The sequence below is a fragment of the Plasmodium chabaudi genome (genome assembly GCF_900002335.3).
Source record: "Plasmodium chabaudi chabaudi strain AS genome assembly, chromosome: 14".
NCBI classification, from domain to species: domain Eukaryota; phylum Apicomplexa; class Aconoidasida; order Haemosporida; family Plasmodiidae; genus Plasmodium; species Plasmodium chabaudi.
The window spans coordinates 1,823,127-1,839,597 of record NC_030114.2 but is presented as its reverse complement, the minus strand read 5'-3'; the positions used below and the strand labels follow the sequence as shown (position 1 = coordinate 1,839,597).

General features: G+C 25.6%; 4 protein-coding genes across 4 annotated transcripts; 2 read left to right on the top strand and 2 right to left on the bottom strand.

Moving 5' to 3' along the window:
* Window positions 1-5,240: 5,240 nt before the first annotated feature.
* PCHAS_1450200 (conserved Plasmodium protein, unknown function) lies at window positions 5,241-10,433 on the top strand (the record flags this gene model as incomplete). The annotated part of the gene is made up of 2 exons (XM_016799779.1): window positions 5,241-9,414; window positions 9,967-10,433. The coding sequence occupies 2 exons, from the start codon at window positions 5,241-5,243 to the stop codon at window positions 10,431-10,433; spliced, it is 4,641 nt and encodes a 1,546-aa protein (XP_016655025.1).
* A 967-nt stretch (window positions 10,434-11,400) lies between these two features.
* Window positions 11,401-11,835, bottom strand: PCHAS_1450100 (conserved protein, unknown function; the record flags this gene model as incomplete). The annotated part of the gene is made up of 1 exon (XM_729528.1): window positions 11,401-11,835. The coding sequence occupies one exon, from the start codon at window positions 11,833-11,835 to the stop codon at window positions 11,401-11,403; it is 435 nt and encodes a 144-aa protein (XP_734621.1).
* Window positions 11,836-12,232: 397 nt separating this feature from the next.
* Window positions 12,233-12,493, bottom strand: PCHAS_1450050 (dolichyl-diphosphooligosaccharide--protein glycosyltransferase subunit OST4, putative; the record flags this gene model as incomplete). The annotated part of the gene is made up of 2 exons (XM_051320963.1): window positions 12,233-12,291; window positions 12,457-12,493. 2 exons carry the CDS (start codon window positions 12,491-12,493, stop codon window positions 12,233-12,235), a joined length of 96 nt encoding a protein of 31 aa, XP_051176983.1.
* A 787-nt stretch (window positions 12,494-13,280) lies between these two features.
* Window positions 13,281-15,614, top strand: PCHAS_1450000 (elongation factor G, putative; the record flags this gene model as incomplete). Its single annotated transcript, XM_740627.2, has 1 exon — window positions 13,281-15,614. One exon carries the CDS (start codon window positions 13,281-13,283, stop codon window positions 15,612-15,614), a length of 2,334 nt encoding a protein of 777 aa, XP_745720.2.
* Window positions 15,615-16,471: the final 857 nt, after the last annotated feature.

Below are 16,471 nucleotides of genomic sequence, written 5' to 3'. Positions count from 1 at the left end.
TCTAGCTTTTTAATTAATGACTTTCTCATAAAAGGTTTATAACAAATTCACATGGTATAATATATTATTTTTATTTATTTATTGTGCTTTGTTCCATTTTATCACATTTTTCTTTTATAACAGTTTTTCTCAAAGCATTAATAATATATAATACCACCTCAAAATATTTCCTATTATTTTTTTGAAATATTATTTTAATAAAAAGTAATATATTTCTTTATCAACATATTTAATTTATTCATTTATTTTCAGTTACATTATTTACAATTATTTTATTTATACTATTATATTTTTTATTTGTTTATTCTCTTTGTTTTTGTATCACGCTCCTATATTTCCTAGTATACTGTTTTTTATCGAAGCTTTTTTTATAGCATATGCATGTACATTTTTAAAATAATTCTTGCTGTTCATAAAATATTTTCCATAATTGAATATTTATATTTTATTTTTATTCCATGTTCATATATTTTTTTTTTATTAGTTACACACAATTTTATTTGATATTTTTAAATATTTGTTTTATTTTTTTATGATATTTCTTTTACATGGAACCCATTCTTTTAAAGATGAATAAGAAAATACATATATGTGTATTAACTGAAATGTTGATTATTTTTAAATGGAAACAAATATATATATAATATCTTGGGTGTGGAAAATCGTTGTATTAAAATGATGAACAACTTGGATACTGATTATGGTTATACTGTCCCCATTACACCCACAAAATAATATATATAATTATATGCATATTTTAAAGGGAATATTTACAGCATTTAATAGAATTTTCTATTAACATTATTTTATGTTTTTATATATATAATGTATCATTTTATTTTAAAACTTGACTAAAACTGTTTCAATATAATATGTATGCTACAGCTATGGAAGTATGTAAACAATATTACGTAACAGTATAAACATTTTGGCATGTTGTTGCCATCATTATGTCATTTTTTGCAGTTTTTTTTGTTTAAATGGATATACAATTTGTATACTTTTGAAAGAATATGAGAAACCGAAAAAGGAAAAAATTAAAGCATGCTATCCATAAAATGCAAAACAACTATTATTTATTCATATTTTCCGCGTTTTCTTTTTATCAACTATTTTATTTACATAATACGTTTCGCTACGATATCTATTGCTTATACAAAGATAAAAACAAATGCATTAAGGTATTATTTAACAATTTGGAAAAATATAATAGTAAAATAATACAAGAATTCGAGAATACACCGAATGGAATAATCAGTTAATATGTTAAATGGTTGAGCATGATTAATAGTTCGGTGTGCTCTTTCGTATGTTCTAAAAAGTTGTAAATAATTTATAATGCTTGAATTTTAATTAAAGATTATCATCATCATATATGCATGAGAAATTAAGAAACGGGATTTTCGTTGAGTACACACATGAATGTATGCATATGTGTGTACGCTTATTTTTTTCATTTTTTTATTAAATACTCTTATTTATGTAACACCTATTTTGTATCATCTTCAATTTAGAATATCTCTTTTATGTTTGTCCTTATACCGTTTAATAAATATAAAAAATAAATCTCAAACTGTAAATAGTTACTATATATGCATATGGATATATCGTAAATATATAGATAGTAACCAGTTAAAATATTTACATTTTTTGCATGTAAATTAATTTATTATATGTATATATATAACTTTGTACACAAATAAGGAATACTAAAATAATTATGTCAAATTAAGATAAGAAATGGATATTATAGAACTAAAAAATTATAATTTTAAATGTGAAATCATATTTTTAAAGTATATAATTTATCCTATATCATGCATTTTTTTCCTAACCAATTTTTGCATTAAATATGAGATTATGCCATATAAAAAAAATAAAAATATAAGTGATGAATTCATAATAAAGTTTATAATACGGCCTATTTAATGAACTCCTTTATATGTAAACAAAAGAAAATAATTGTTTGCAGAAGGATGTAGTATGCAAGTACTTACAGTGGCATACACATCATATCTTAACTATTTATATATTATTTTATATAATATATACTTAAGGATTTACATATATGAACGATACAAATAATAATATGCCCATTAATATAATAGGAGAAAAAAAATACATTATTCAAAAAAAGTACTCAAATTAAAATCACATACAAGAATATCCTTTAAAATTATCAAATGCACCTAACAATATATATATTTTTTATTTTTTACAAAATTTTATTTAATTTATATTATATATACATATTTTTTGTATTCTCATAATTTAAGTGAAAATATGGATAGCATACAAGTGCTATAAAAGAAATATATATAATTAAGAAATTCTATTGATATGATGTTATGTATGCACGCCCCCTTTAAAGGATAGGGCACGACACCATATATGTGCAGTAAATACGAAAGTAGGAAATGAAAAAAAAAGGACAGCTATATTAGAATTCTAGCTACTATAGTTTATATTCATATCATTTTAACATCATTTTTTAGGTACATTTACTATATATAGTACACATATATATATGTAATCCTACATTTGTCATAATAAATAGACGGTATTCCTTGTATTTGTACTTTTTTTTTTCTTTATATTTAAATGGAAATATGATAAGTGTACTTAAAAAAAATAATAATAATATAAGTAAAATAAATATTTAAAATATAAAATATGGATATATAAAGACGTTTTATTTATTAATTTTTCTTTTAATTATTTCAATTGTTGTGACTTATATTCTTTAGAGAATGCTTCTCAATTTTTAAATAAAAATATTTTAAACATACAAATGTGGAATTATTATAATTAATGTCTTAGGATTATAAAATTAAAAATTATTAAAATAAATAAAAGATAAAGAAATCTTTAAGTTTCTTATGAATGCATACTCTTTTTTAAATCGATATATAAAATTTTGAAAAATAAAAAGTTGCCAAAATATATTTACACATTACATTCTTAATACAATTGTATCTTCATTATGCATAACTATTTTAACTAGCCTTATGAAATTATTTTTACCTTTGAACTTGTGAAAGTAAAAAATATAAATGCATATATAAATGCGTATATATATACAGGTGTATATATTTGTTTACCCATCATAAATATCGCATATATCTTATGAATAGATAGCTGCATCCTTTTGTTAATAAAAATATATAGAAATAAAAAAATATTATACATGCTTATGAAATGTAAGTACTTTTTTAATCTATACAAAAGCCGTAAATGATAATATATGTATATGTCTATACATATATTTTATTTCACTTTTTAAATTATTACACTTGAAAAGTTTTTATTATAAATAGTACATGGATTTTTCTCCTTTATAGTATTTCATTTTCGTAGTGATATTTTAGAAAACTATTATATCGACACGTATTTATATAAACTTTAGTATGCACATTATAAAAATATACTTATTCATCATATAAGTACAGTGTTTCTATAATATGCACACAATTGAAGTTATGAATGAATATCCTATTTTTTCTCCATTTTAAACGTTTTCAACATTTTTAATTATTTTTAATTTATTTTTAACACACGTCCTGTTCGCACATTTTTAATATTAATTTATTTTTTTAATATTTACACATTTTTAATTTAATACCTATATATATTTAAAAATATTGCAAGTTTAATTTATATGCATATTTATCGATTTATAATTCATGCCATAAAAGCATAAGACACATAAACCAAGTGCATAACAATATATTAAGTTTATTTTATAACATAAAGGTATACATAAATATATGTACATGTCTATATTATTCAATTTTCTTAATTGTTATATTTTTCTCACCTATTGTATAAACCTTTTATGTTATTTTTTTTTTATATGCATTTTCTTAATATTTCATAAGCCTTGTCTATTTCATTGGGTGGTATAGGCAAATATTTAGATATATAAAAAATATATATATAGGATATGCATGTGTTTGTATGTTGTATGTGCTTTATATACACCTTTGATTTTTATATTTAACCGGAAATATATCGGTTGATATTTCTGCCAAATAAATTGCACATCATAGTTTTCCATTAAATGGTTTATACAAAACGATATGCATATTTATTTTAGTATTTTGTCTAAGCGACTGCACACATGTATATACATATGTATGAATAAAAAGTGGTAAGCATATTTTTACATAATTTCGAAAAAAAATAAGGTTGTTACAAACGGTGAGTAGTTGTATTTTATTTTAATTCGTTTTATAATATAGTTAATTTATATGTGAATGTTCTATACATAAATAAATATACATGTATATGCACATGCCCAGTTATATATATATATTTACAGATTTACATGCCACCTTTGCAATTAGAGTGTCCTCGAATTGTTTTTTAAACATACAATAGAATGAAGTTTTAAAATATTTTCAAAAAATTATATGCACAATTAAAAAAATATATTTAATTATTTCTTCACCTGTTTACCACTCTACATTTCTACCCTTTAATTTGCATGCTTATTTTACGTATAAATATAACCTTATTGTATTGTTCTTCTTCTATTTGATTTTCTTTTTTATTTTATTTTTTAAACTTATGTAGTATAAATTAATAATAGTGTTGTACGCACAAATAATAGTCTCGTTATTTTTTATTCTCTTGCATGTTTGTTCATTTATTTTTTTTATGGTTATACATAATTTTTTAATTTATTTTTATTTATTTCATATATCTATGTTTAGAAATAAGCCAATTTATATGAATAATATTTTCCGTTTATAAATTAACAAATTTACGTGTCCATTTGTTGAACAACTATTATTGTTGTATCAACCTGTGCATGTATAAATGTGCGTCCATCTTACCCTATATATATTATATTACATATATGTATATAGGCTTGTTATTATTACACACCGTGTTATTTTTAATTTTCATAAATCTTACTTCCATATTCTTACACGTTTATATAGATTTTATTCTTTAATATTAACTTTTTTAAAAGAACTACATGTAAAATAGTGTATTGATGTTTGTAGAATGTTGTAATGTGATATATATTTAATTTTGGAGAGTAGTATTTATATTATCCATATTTCTTACATTTTCAAATAAATATATTTATTTACTTTTAATTTTTTTATAACATAATTTCATTTCCCCAAACTTTTCAACTTTTTGTGTAATACCTTTTCCATTTATTCATATTTAAACAGTTGTTAATTTTTTATTTCTTCCACCTGTTTATTCTCAAAGTGATTGTAAGCATGAGTGTGATTAATGGGCAAGTCTTAAATCCTAATGCTGATCATTCGGGTAAAATAGGTACCCCTAGCGACCTTATGTATTTAAAAAAAAATGAAATCGATCGAGGCAATATAAATGGTATAGACAACCTTACACCATATAGTAGTGTCCCTATGAATGCTAAAATAAATTCTAATGTTAATACAGATAGTGCAATGCAACAAGATTTATGTACATCTACTATTAGTAGTGGTTCGGACAAGTGTATACCAAGCACATCTATATCAATGGGATTAAATGGTGCACCAAATTATTATAATGAAGTATACATGAACGAAAATAATTTGGCTACCAATAAATTTGATAGCTTAATTTCCAAAGATAATTATACTAACAAAGAAATGGAAAATAATTGTTTATCCGAAAATATGCTTACCAATCAAAATTATAATAATGGATATGAAAGTGGAATTATAGAACCTGATCAACCATTTATGAATCCATGTATAAATAGAAATGAAGTTTTAGAACAATCGGGAATGGCTAACTATAATAATAATTGTACGAACGAACAAAATGAAGAGGATCAAAAATCTGATATAAATCTTAATAGTGAAATTTTAAATGGTGAAATAGTAGATAGTGAAATATTAAATAAACAAATGGTAGCATCTGAAATATTAAAAAATAATATGCTTAGATGTAACAATGCACAGAATCAATTTATTGGTGATGCTTCGAATAATATTGTACCCCAGATAAACGATGAAAATGGATACTTGAACCCAGAAATTTCTATGGGCATAAATGGGCAACAAAATGGCATTCCTGTTAATATTGCATCTGGTAACGAACACATATTATTAAATTCACATCTGAATACTACAAATATGTTTAATACCGATACAAGAACTGATTGCAATGGTGTTATGGGGGCACTTGGAACGATAGCCAATGTTAGTGGAAATGCTGAAAACCAAATCGGGGGCACAAATGGAGAATTAAATAAAATACAGGATATAAAGGAAAAAGATGCACAGCAAAATGAGAATGGAAACAAAAATGATGAAACAGAATTTGGTAGACAAAAAAGCAATTCAAAAACGAAAAAAACGAATAATAGACGTTCGAAAATAGTAAAAACTGAAAATATGAGCGAATTGAATTCATCAGTTGATAGTCCTCGTAAAGCTTCTAAAATTCGAAAAAAAAATGGCAATCATATGATGGGTTCTAGTACAGATGCAGCTGGTTCGAACAAGGCATACGGAACTGATTCTGGTGGTAGTACGCGAGTTAAAGAAGAGATAGAAGACAGAACAGGAAACGGAAACTTAGATAGAACTCGAGAATCAATCGAAAGTTCACAAGGTAGTAGTGATAAAGAAATTGATGGACGAACACTTGGATGTAACACACCTATACCTAATGACAATTGCAACATGGAAAATAATAAAAATTTACAAAATTTTAATATGAACATGTCAAAGATTAATGATAAAAATAAATCTATGCATAATACAAATGGCGAAAAAGGAATTACGAATATGAATCCATATATTCACAACTATGGTTCAGCCACAATGAATAACAGTTCGGAACTTTTGATGAGAGATAAAGGCTTGTCAAATAATGCATCGAATACAGTATTTGAATCCATTAATAAGGATAACAAAAATACATTTCAAAATTCAGAGAAAGGAAATAATATAGGAATGATGAATCAAGTATGTCAAGGTCGTGAACATCCACAATTTGGTCTTCCTAATTTTGATGCATCAAACGGTGGAATAGATAGACGTGCAAATATATACCCACATTTTATATACGAGCAACTAAGTAAACCTATTAGTATACCAATGCCAGATGAATTGAAAAAAAATAATGTAAATGGTAATGAAAGAATGTATAATGGTGAAATGAATCCAGGATATTGTCCAGAGAATTCTAATGGTGGTAACATGTTTCCATATAATGGAAAAATGAATATTAAAAATAATTATTATAAAAATCCAAACCAAATAAATATGGAATGTATGGGAGGTAATAATTTTAAAGAATTTCCAGGATATAGAAATGAAATGTTTAATAATGGTTATGATGGTTGTAACGGAATGCCACCTATGATGAATAATAACCTATTTGTTAATAGTGCGCCACCATTTGGAATGCAAGATATAATGAATATGAATAACAATATGGGAAATATAATAAATGGTGACGATAATATATTACATAATGGAAATAAATTATGGGCAGATGGAGTAGTTAACAATGGAATAGCAAATATAATGCATAATAATTCTCCTAACATGAATAATATGTTTGAATATCCTATGGGTTCAAATTTTCCAAATTGTGAAAATATGGGATCAAATAAATTAGTTGGAATGGGAAACAAAAATCATTTATCAGTATCAAATAATATGGGAGAATATGATATGTCTACAAAATCTATGCAAGCGAGTAGTAACTATATTAGTACAGATACAAATGAAGATAGGCAATTTGATGAGATAAATCAATTTTTAATGAACAATGAAAATAATCTACATCCAAACCAGATGTATATGAACTTTAATAATAATCAAAATCCAAACATGCCCAATATGTGCAACGGAATGGACCCCAATTATGATGCTACCAATGCTGGAAACTTTGAAAATGCTGAAAATCCAAAAACGCAAAATAAAAATTCAAAAAATGCCAATGGCACTAGAAAGGGTGGCAAATATAAAAAAGCGAAATCTTTTGGAGGTACTATAAAAAAAGGAGGAACCGTTTTTAATTTAGATTTAGAATCATATAGAATTAAAAAAACACCACTTTGTATATATTCAGTAAGAGATATATGTAACAATTATAAGCTCACCAAAAAACATATAAAATATACAAGTTCTTATGAAGTAGCAGTAGATTGTGATTGTACTATACATCATAGTATTCAGTGCGTTAAGAATTATGTCGGTTTTTTAAAGGAAGAGCATTTAAAAAAAAAAAAAAAAAACGAACAGAACAAATATGGATTGAGAAGCAAATCGAATAGTAAAGGTCGCAAACAAAATAAAAATTCGGAAAATGGAAAGGAATCAAATAAAGATGCTATGAAAAATGATACTCAAGGAGGAGAAGCACAAAAAACGGTCATAAAAGAGGAAAATCAAACAGACCCTGATGTAAATGTTCCTATAAAAACAGAACCAGTAGACAGCGAATCGGAACAAAAAGATTGTAATGACGAAAAGGAAAGTGCAAAAGTGAATGTAAAAAAAGATTTAGAAGAAAACGACAAGGGAAATGAGAGGGACGATGAGAAGGAAGATGCAAAGGAAACTGTAAAAGTAGCTGTCAAAAAAGATGTAGAAGAAGATGCAAAGGAAGACGCACAAGTAAGTGTCAAAAAGGATGCGGACGAAGTTGTGAAAAAGGAGCCCGTGGAGGACAAAGGAGTTGAAGTAAAGAAGGAAAATTGCAAAAACAATGAAGAAAAGGAAAATGAAAACGGCAAAGAAAACGGCACCGAAAATGACAAAGACAATGATAAAGAAAAAGACGACGACGATGATGACGATGAGGAGGACGAAGAAGAGGACGAGGATAAGGACGAGAACGAAGAGGAGGAAGAGGAAGATGGAGATGGTGAAAATGAAATATATAACTTAAGCCAATGTAATAATATACTATATAATATAAATAAAATATGGCACCCAGGATTTAATAGGCCATTAGGGGATGTTGGTCGAAAGCTAGTTCTAAAAGAAATTAGGGAACATCATCATAGGGACCCTAAAAAAACAACAGACTTATTATTAGAAAGAGGTTTAGATTATGGAAAAGTTCGATTTATGAGAGTAAATGAATTATATCATTATATGTATGCATTAGATAGTTTTGAATATGCAATAAAAATATCATTAGAATTTGGATCAAACATTCGAATGAGTACCATTAGTAATAGAGTAGATCATGCATCTTTGTGTTTAAATTTAAAGAGCGGATATTCATATTGTTTGATATGCTGTTCACAAAGACCAGATATTTATGGATTATATTCTAGTATAAATTTAATGCAAAATATGTTACTCCTACAAAGTTCGTATAAATATCTAAATAAGTTCGCAAGAAAAACGAAACTTCCAAAGAAAGACAAGCTAGCTAGAGCCATGCGTAAAAATATGGAAAAAAAACGAAACGGTAATAATAAATTAGTCATCATTTCTGCTGAGTATATATCTAGCATTATAAATAAAGAAAACAAAAAAAATTCGAAAAATAAAAAAAATGCAAAAAACAAAAACGATGATCAAAATGGAAACGATCAAAATGAAAGCGATCAAAATGATGATAAAAATGAAAACGATCAAGGCAAAAACGATCAAAATAATGTATGCAACTCTGACTCTTTAGATGATATAGAAAGTGGCTTGTCAGAGTATGAAAGTGATTCTACTTAAGTCCATAGAATTATATTAAGGCATCATGAGAAAAAAAAAGGAATCACTATTATAGCTTAAACCAGTTTGTACTCGAATATGTATAGTCATATGCACATATTTAGATCCTTGAGAGTGTAGTCGTAAATGCTACTAAAAAATAGATAGATTGCAGCTTTTAGTTTATAATGTAGATAATCATATTGGTTATCACATCTGATGTTGTATATGCACTACACGCATGTAGGTTTATGTATGTGGGATGCTATGCATTTTTCATATTTTTTTCTTTCCTTTTGTGAATTCATTTCAGATTTGACGAAAATAAAGGAAGCATTGAAAGAAAATAAAGAGATCTGTAATAAATATCCTGAAGAAGATATAGAGGAACGACATAGATATTATATGATTCAAAAAAATTGGGATTATGTAAAAAAGAAAAAAAATAAAATCAATAAAAATGATGTACAATGTCCTACTAATTTTGATGATAGTAAATTTTCAGATGCAAAAAAAGATGGTACTAACGATTATATTATTGAAAATGATAAAACAGATTCATATAATAATTTAGATGTAAATATAATATATGACGATAATACAAATGAATCAATCATTTATGAACCAGTTAATAAATATAATTATGAAGGTAGATATAGTCTAAATGAAGACAACTTACATCGAGGGGAATATAGAAATGTAAATCAAAATAATTTTCTTGATCATAAAAATTATGATGAAATTGCGGAGGACCAAAACGAATGTGATAAATTTGAATAAAAATGGAAATACAATTTTGAGATATTCGTAAAGGTAGGATACTATTATAGCCACCCAAAATTATGTAGAAAACGTAATCGAAAAAAAAAGAAAGTAAGCCATCTTACGAGCTTAATACGATGATATTTTTATACAATAACAGTTATAATAAAATTTTTTTAAATACAAAAATGATCATTCTGAAAAGGTAGGTGCCAATATGTGGCTACAATATATATTTACTTATATATTCACTTATTAAGTGTGTTGCGATCTATTTTGGCACTTATAAGATGGAGGCACTTATAACAATTGCAGTCATTAGTAGTTGCATACACAATGAATTGCAGATGTACGAAGCAAAGGAAAGTGTGAAGAGATAAATCAAGATAAAATTTTTTAAAGGTACAAATATTATGTTATTTAAAATGCGTTAAATTAGGTAGACATATAAAATGCATACTATGTATATGCATATGATTTATGTTCCATATTTAAATAAATTTATAGAATGTTGTAAGCTTAGTATGTTGTTTCCACTCTGCTTATATTTGTTTCTTTCGCTTCTTTCGTTTCTTTTGTTTCTCTTTGTACTATCTTGTTTTCTTCGCTACTCTTCACTTCAATTCACTTTGCATTGCACAACTTCTCTTTATTCATCTTTTTTCATATGCATAATACTAATGCGCAAACGAATTTCAGACTTACAAAATTGTGTGCATGCACACGTATACCTAATATATTCAAATTAATTTTTTATTTTTATAAAATATGAAATGTACAAAAGGGAAAAAAAATGTTTTTTTTTATCCGTTTTAATTTAAAAAAAAGAAAAAGCAAACATGCAGAATGATTGATACTACAGTATATGATATGCAATTGCAATTGAATAATTATATTAGAATTACTTTTCGAAAAAAAACAAAGATATTAAATAATTTTAAATAGTTATATAAATTCGTAGATATGTAATAAATAGTGTGGGCCTTTAACCTGGACCAACCTTCGGTATATCAAAGTGTTCACTTAACGAGGCTAAATTATCATTAAACTTTTGCAATCTTTGACGATAACTTTCTTTTAAAAAATTTTCCATTCTTTGTTTTTCTCGTTTTTTTAAAACTAATTGATAAGCTTTTTCCGATTCTGTTAAATTTAATTGTAATAACTCTTGTATATTTTTGTCATCGTTTGATAAATTAATTTCAGGTTTATGTTTTTCTTTTATATTTTCATTATTCTCATCATTACTATTATAATAATTTTCTCTATCTAAATTATCATAATCCGTTTTTTTTTTTATATCATATTTGTCTTCATCATTTTTTGTATGTTTTTTTTTATCGCTTTTTTTATTTCCACTTTTTTTTACTTTTATTCCTTTTAATTTTAGCTTTCCCCCAACAAATTCGCTGTCTTTCATTTTTTTATCATAGACAAAAAAAAAACATGAAAATATGTTCGCCTATCTAAATTGTATATATTTGTATCTCTGCATTTCTATTCCCCTTTTTTTCTATTTCCTTATCCAAATATGAAAAAAGAGGAAATAAAAAAATGTCATCAAATTAGCTAGCTGATATAGCCATAACAACGGAAAAAAAAAAAAAAAAAAAAAAAAAACTTGGCTGGGTTATAATTGAAAACTTATAGTAATATACAATGATTGTAAGTAAACTGGGAAAATAATAAAGACTTGGTTACTATATATGTATATATGGTTCTGAGTATTTGGTCATCATTTAGTTGAAAATCATATTAATAGTCTAAATGGCTAATTTTTCAAAAAAGTTAAAAAATGGAAGTAAAATAACATATGTTTAATCAGATCCATAAAATAAGTAATGAAAAATAAATATTAAAACTAAGATAAATATACCTGAAAAATGAAAAAGAAAGAAAATATATTTATTTCATATATAGTAAAATAAATATATGTTATTCTGATATTTTATTATTTCATTTGATTTCTTGTTTTTCGATGTTTTATTTCAAATAAAATTAATTTATATTATAAAGAGACAGCAAATATTAGATTAATTACCTAAAATGTTTGAGATTAAATACAGTTCAAAATCCATATTTTCGAATTCCTGGGGATACGAAAAATTTGGATAATTTTAAATAATTTACGCAGTTTGAAATAGGTTAAAAAAATCAATACTGCAAATTAGGGAGTACCAAAATAAAAAACAAAAATAAATTACAAAATAAAAATAAAAAAACGAATAAAAATATGCATATACTATTTTTCCTGCTCCTCGCAGCTGCACTTCGTTGTGCGCAGTGTCCCAATTTCAGCTATAGAAAAAATATAGCATTAAATAAATGGATATATTTAATTATTGTGTATTTCCTTTGATACTATATTTGTTGAAAAAAAAAAATAATATTCATTCCTTATCATTTCTTTAAAATGAAATGGTAGAATGACAATAATTAAAAAAAATAAAATTAATTAAATTGAAACCCCATCATAATTATGGAAACGATTAAACTGGGATAACTATTAAAGTCCTCATACAATATTAGTTTTTTATAATTCATCTAACGGTATATACTATCTATTATTTATTTTATTTTTTGATACTGCGCATATGCATGAATACTGTTTTTTTTATTTCTGTAATTTATATTATTCAAGCTTCGTTCCACTACAACACATGATGTATATATGAGCGAGGGTATGTTGTCGTATCAGTAAAATTTTCTACTACCCTTCAATTGGGCACTTCTCATCTTTATTGTTCAAAAATGCCGTCCTGCAATTGATTTATATTGGCATTTGCAGAAAAGGCAAGACAATTAAGCTTAAGAGTGTTATACATATGTATGTGTGTACTTTCTCACATTGCGTGATCATAAAAAATGATGACTCGGCATTGTGTTTTTCTTCTGAGAAAAAATTTGTATAGGGCAAAGAAAGCAATTCCTTCTCAAGCAGTATTATTTATGAACAGTTCATGTAATTTTTCTTCAATATGTATTGATAATTTACGAAATATCGGAATAAGTGCACATATTGATGCAGGTAAAACAACCTTAACAGAAAGGATATTATATTATACAGGTAAAATAAAAAGTATACATGAAGTTAGAGGTACTGATGGGGTTGGAGCAACTATGGATTCAATGGATTTAGAAAGAGAAAAAGGAATTACTATTCAATCAGCAGCAACACATTGTGTATGGAATGTAAATAATAATAAATATGATATAAATATAATTGATACGCCTGGGCATGTAGATTTTACTATTGAAGTAGAAAGATCATTACGAGTTTTAGATGCAGCTGTTTTAGTTATATGTGGTGTATCAGGGGTTCAAAGTCAAACCTTAACTGTTAATAGACAAATGGATAGATATCATATACCCAGAATATTGTTCATAAATAAATTAGATAGAGATGGTGCTAACATTGAAAGAACATTAGAAACAATCGAGAAAAAATTAAATTTAAATACAATTTTATTGCAAATACCAATTGGGATAGAACAAAAATTGAAAGGGGTTTATGATCTTGTTAATAAAAAAGGTTATTTATTTAAAGGGAAAAGTGGTGTAGATGTAGAAGAAATTCCGAGTGATCAGGATGTTCTAAATATTGATCCATCATTTCCTATAAATTTAGTTGAACTTCTTAGGAATCGGATTTTTGAAAAACTTGCAGATGCAGATGATGAATTTGCAGAAATATATTTAAACAATGATGTAAATGACATTAAAATTGATGATATTCATAAGACTATACGTAAGTGCACTATTCTAAATAAAATAGCACCGATATGTTTAGGTAGTGCAAAAAGTAACATCGGGGTACAATTACTTCTTGATAATGTATGCAACTTTTTACCATCTCCTCGAGAAGTTAAGAATTATGGATATGTTTATGATGGTCAAAATGTTGCAGAGACAGATATCGTTAATAACAACATGGATACTGATGTTGAAAATAGAGAAGCGAATGATAATTTTATTCAATCAAACAAAAATAAAAGAGAAGTGCAACTTCTTTGTGATAGTTCAGCACCGATGGTTGGATTTTTATTTAAAATTCAAGAAGATTCAATGCATGGACAGATGAGTTATTTTCGTATATACCAAGGGAAAATACGAAAAAAGGATATGATAACAAATATGATAACACATAAAAAAGAAGTTGTAAAAAAAATAATGAAAATGCATTCAAATACTGCACAAGAAATTAATGATGCACATGCAGGAGATATAATTGCTATAAATGGAATTACAGGATCAACTGGTACGACATATACTAATGGTATTACCAACAATCTTCATTTATTAAATATATATGTCCCTAAGCCTGTTATATCAGTTGCAGTTGAAATATTAAAAAAAGGTGATATGACAAAATTGACTAAGGCTTTAAATAAATTTACAAAGGAAGATCCAACATTTTATGTAAAAACCGATGAACAAACAAAGGAAACAATTTTTGAAGGTATAGGAGAATTACAACTAGAAATATATAAAGAAAGATTAAAACGTGAATTTAATATTAATGTAAATCTAAAAAATCCTAAAATAAATTTTAAAGAAACAATAACAAAACCATATGAATGTTCATATACATATAAAAAACAAAAAGGTGGTGCAGGTTTATATGCACATGTACATGCAATTTTTGAAACAGTATCAGATAATTATAATGACACACCACATTGTCAATTTGTAAATGAAGTTATAGGAAATGATTTACCTAAAAATTTTATACAATCTATTGAAAAGGCATTTAAAGAACAAATAGAAAAAGGGTACTTAAATCAATCAGAAATTATAAATATGAAAATGCGATTAATAAGTGGAAAAATTCATGAAGTAGATAGTAATGATTTAGCATTTAAAAAAGCTACTATAAATTTAATAAAAGAAAATTATCAAAACTTTTGTCCTGTACTTTTAGAACCTATTATGCTTGTAGAAATTATTTCAAACTATGAGCATCAAAGTAATATTTTAACTAGTATAACAAAAAGAAAGGGACTAGTAACAAACATTGTAAACAATATGAATATAATATATGTATATGCAGATATACCTCTAAAGCACATGTTTAATTATATAAATGAAATTAGGGCAATTACACAAGGTCAAGGAACATATACCATGGAATTCTCAAGGTATGAACAAGTAAGCAAAAATGACCTCGACGATATATTGAAGCAAGCAAACAAAAAATGAAAAATATGAAAATAAATACGATAATAATTTTATCAAGAATTCATCCTGTTATATTTCCGTAATTTGTCTGTGAGTACTAATATGCATTTGAATTATACTACCTCATTAACCATTAAGCAAATTTATTTGTGAATTTTTTTTTGCCTTGCAACGCTGTGTGCAATCACTGAACTGCAAACATATTATATATGTGCTCCTATTAATTGGTATGAATTTCGAAGGCGATTTTCATACAATATGCTTGTTATTAGTAGTAGGGGTGACCAATGCAACTACACACCATATAGCTATCTAGCTAGCCATGTATATATGCAATTATTTTTTTAATAGTTTTTAATTAATTTATACTTTAAACTATCCATTTTAAAATATATTTTTTTAATTATAATAATACCAAATTATGATGTAAATTTTTATGTCATTATTTATTTAATAATCCATCGCAATCTAAGAATTGATACACCAATTCAACACCACTAATTTTCCACTTTTTCATTTTTTTTAAAAGAAATATATTTTAACAAAGCAAAAAAAAAACAACAATAGAATATAAACAAATTGATCTATACATATATGCATATACGCATATTTTTGGGCATAGAATGAGTTTTAATTTTCTCTAAATTTTGCGCATTTTAAGGAACTACATAAGAAATCGTTATAGTGAAAACATTTTAATTAGTATCTCCTTTAAATGTATGTATAGTAAATAATTATATGAACTAGCCAGCAACATGATGTGATAATTTCCAATTTTTTTTTTCATTATTATTCTATTGTTTTTATAGTATTATTTTTTTTTGCATTTATTCCGTTGTCGCTATTTTTTTCGTTTTGTGCAAAATGAAAATATTGCA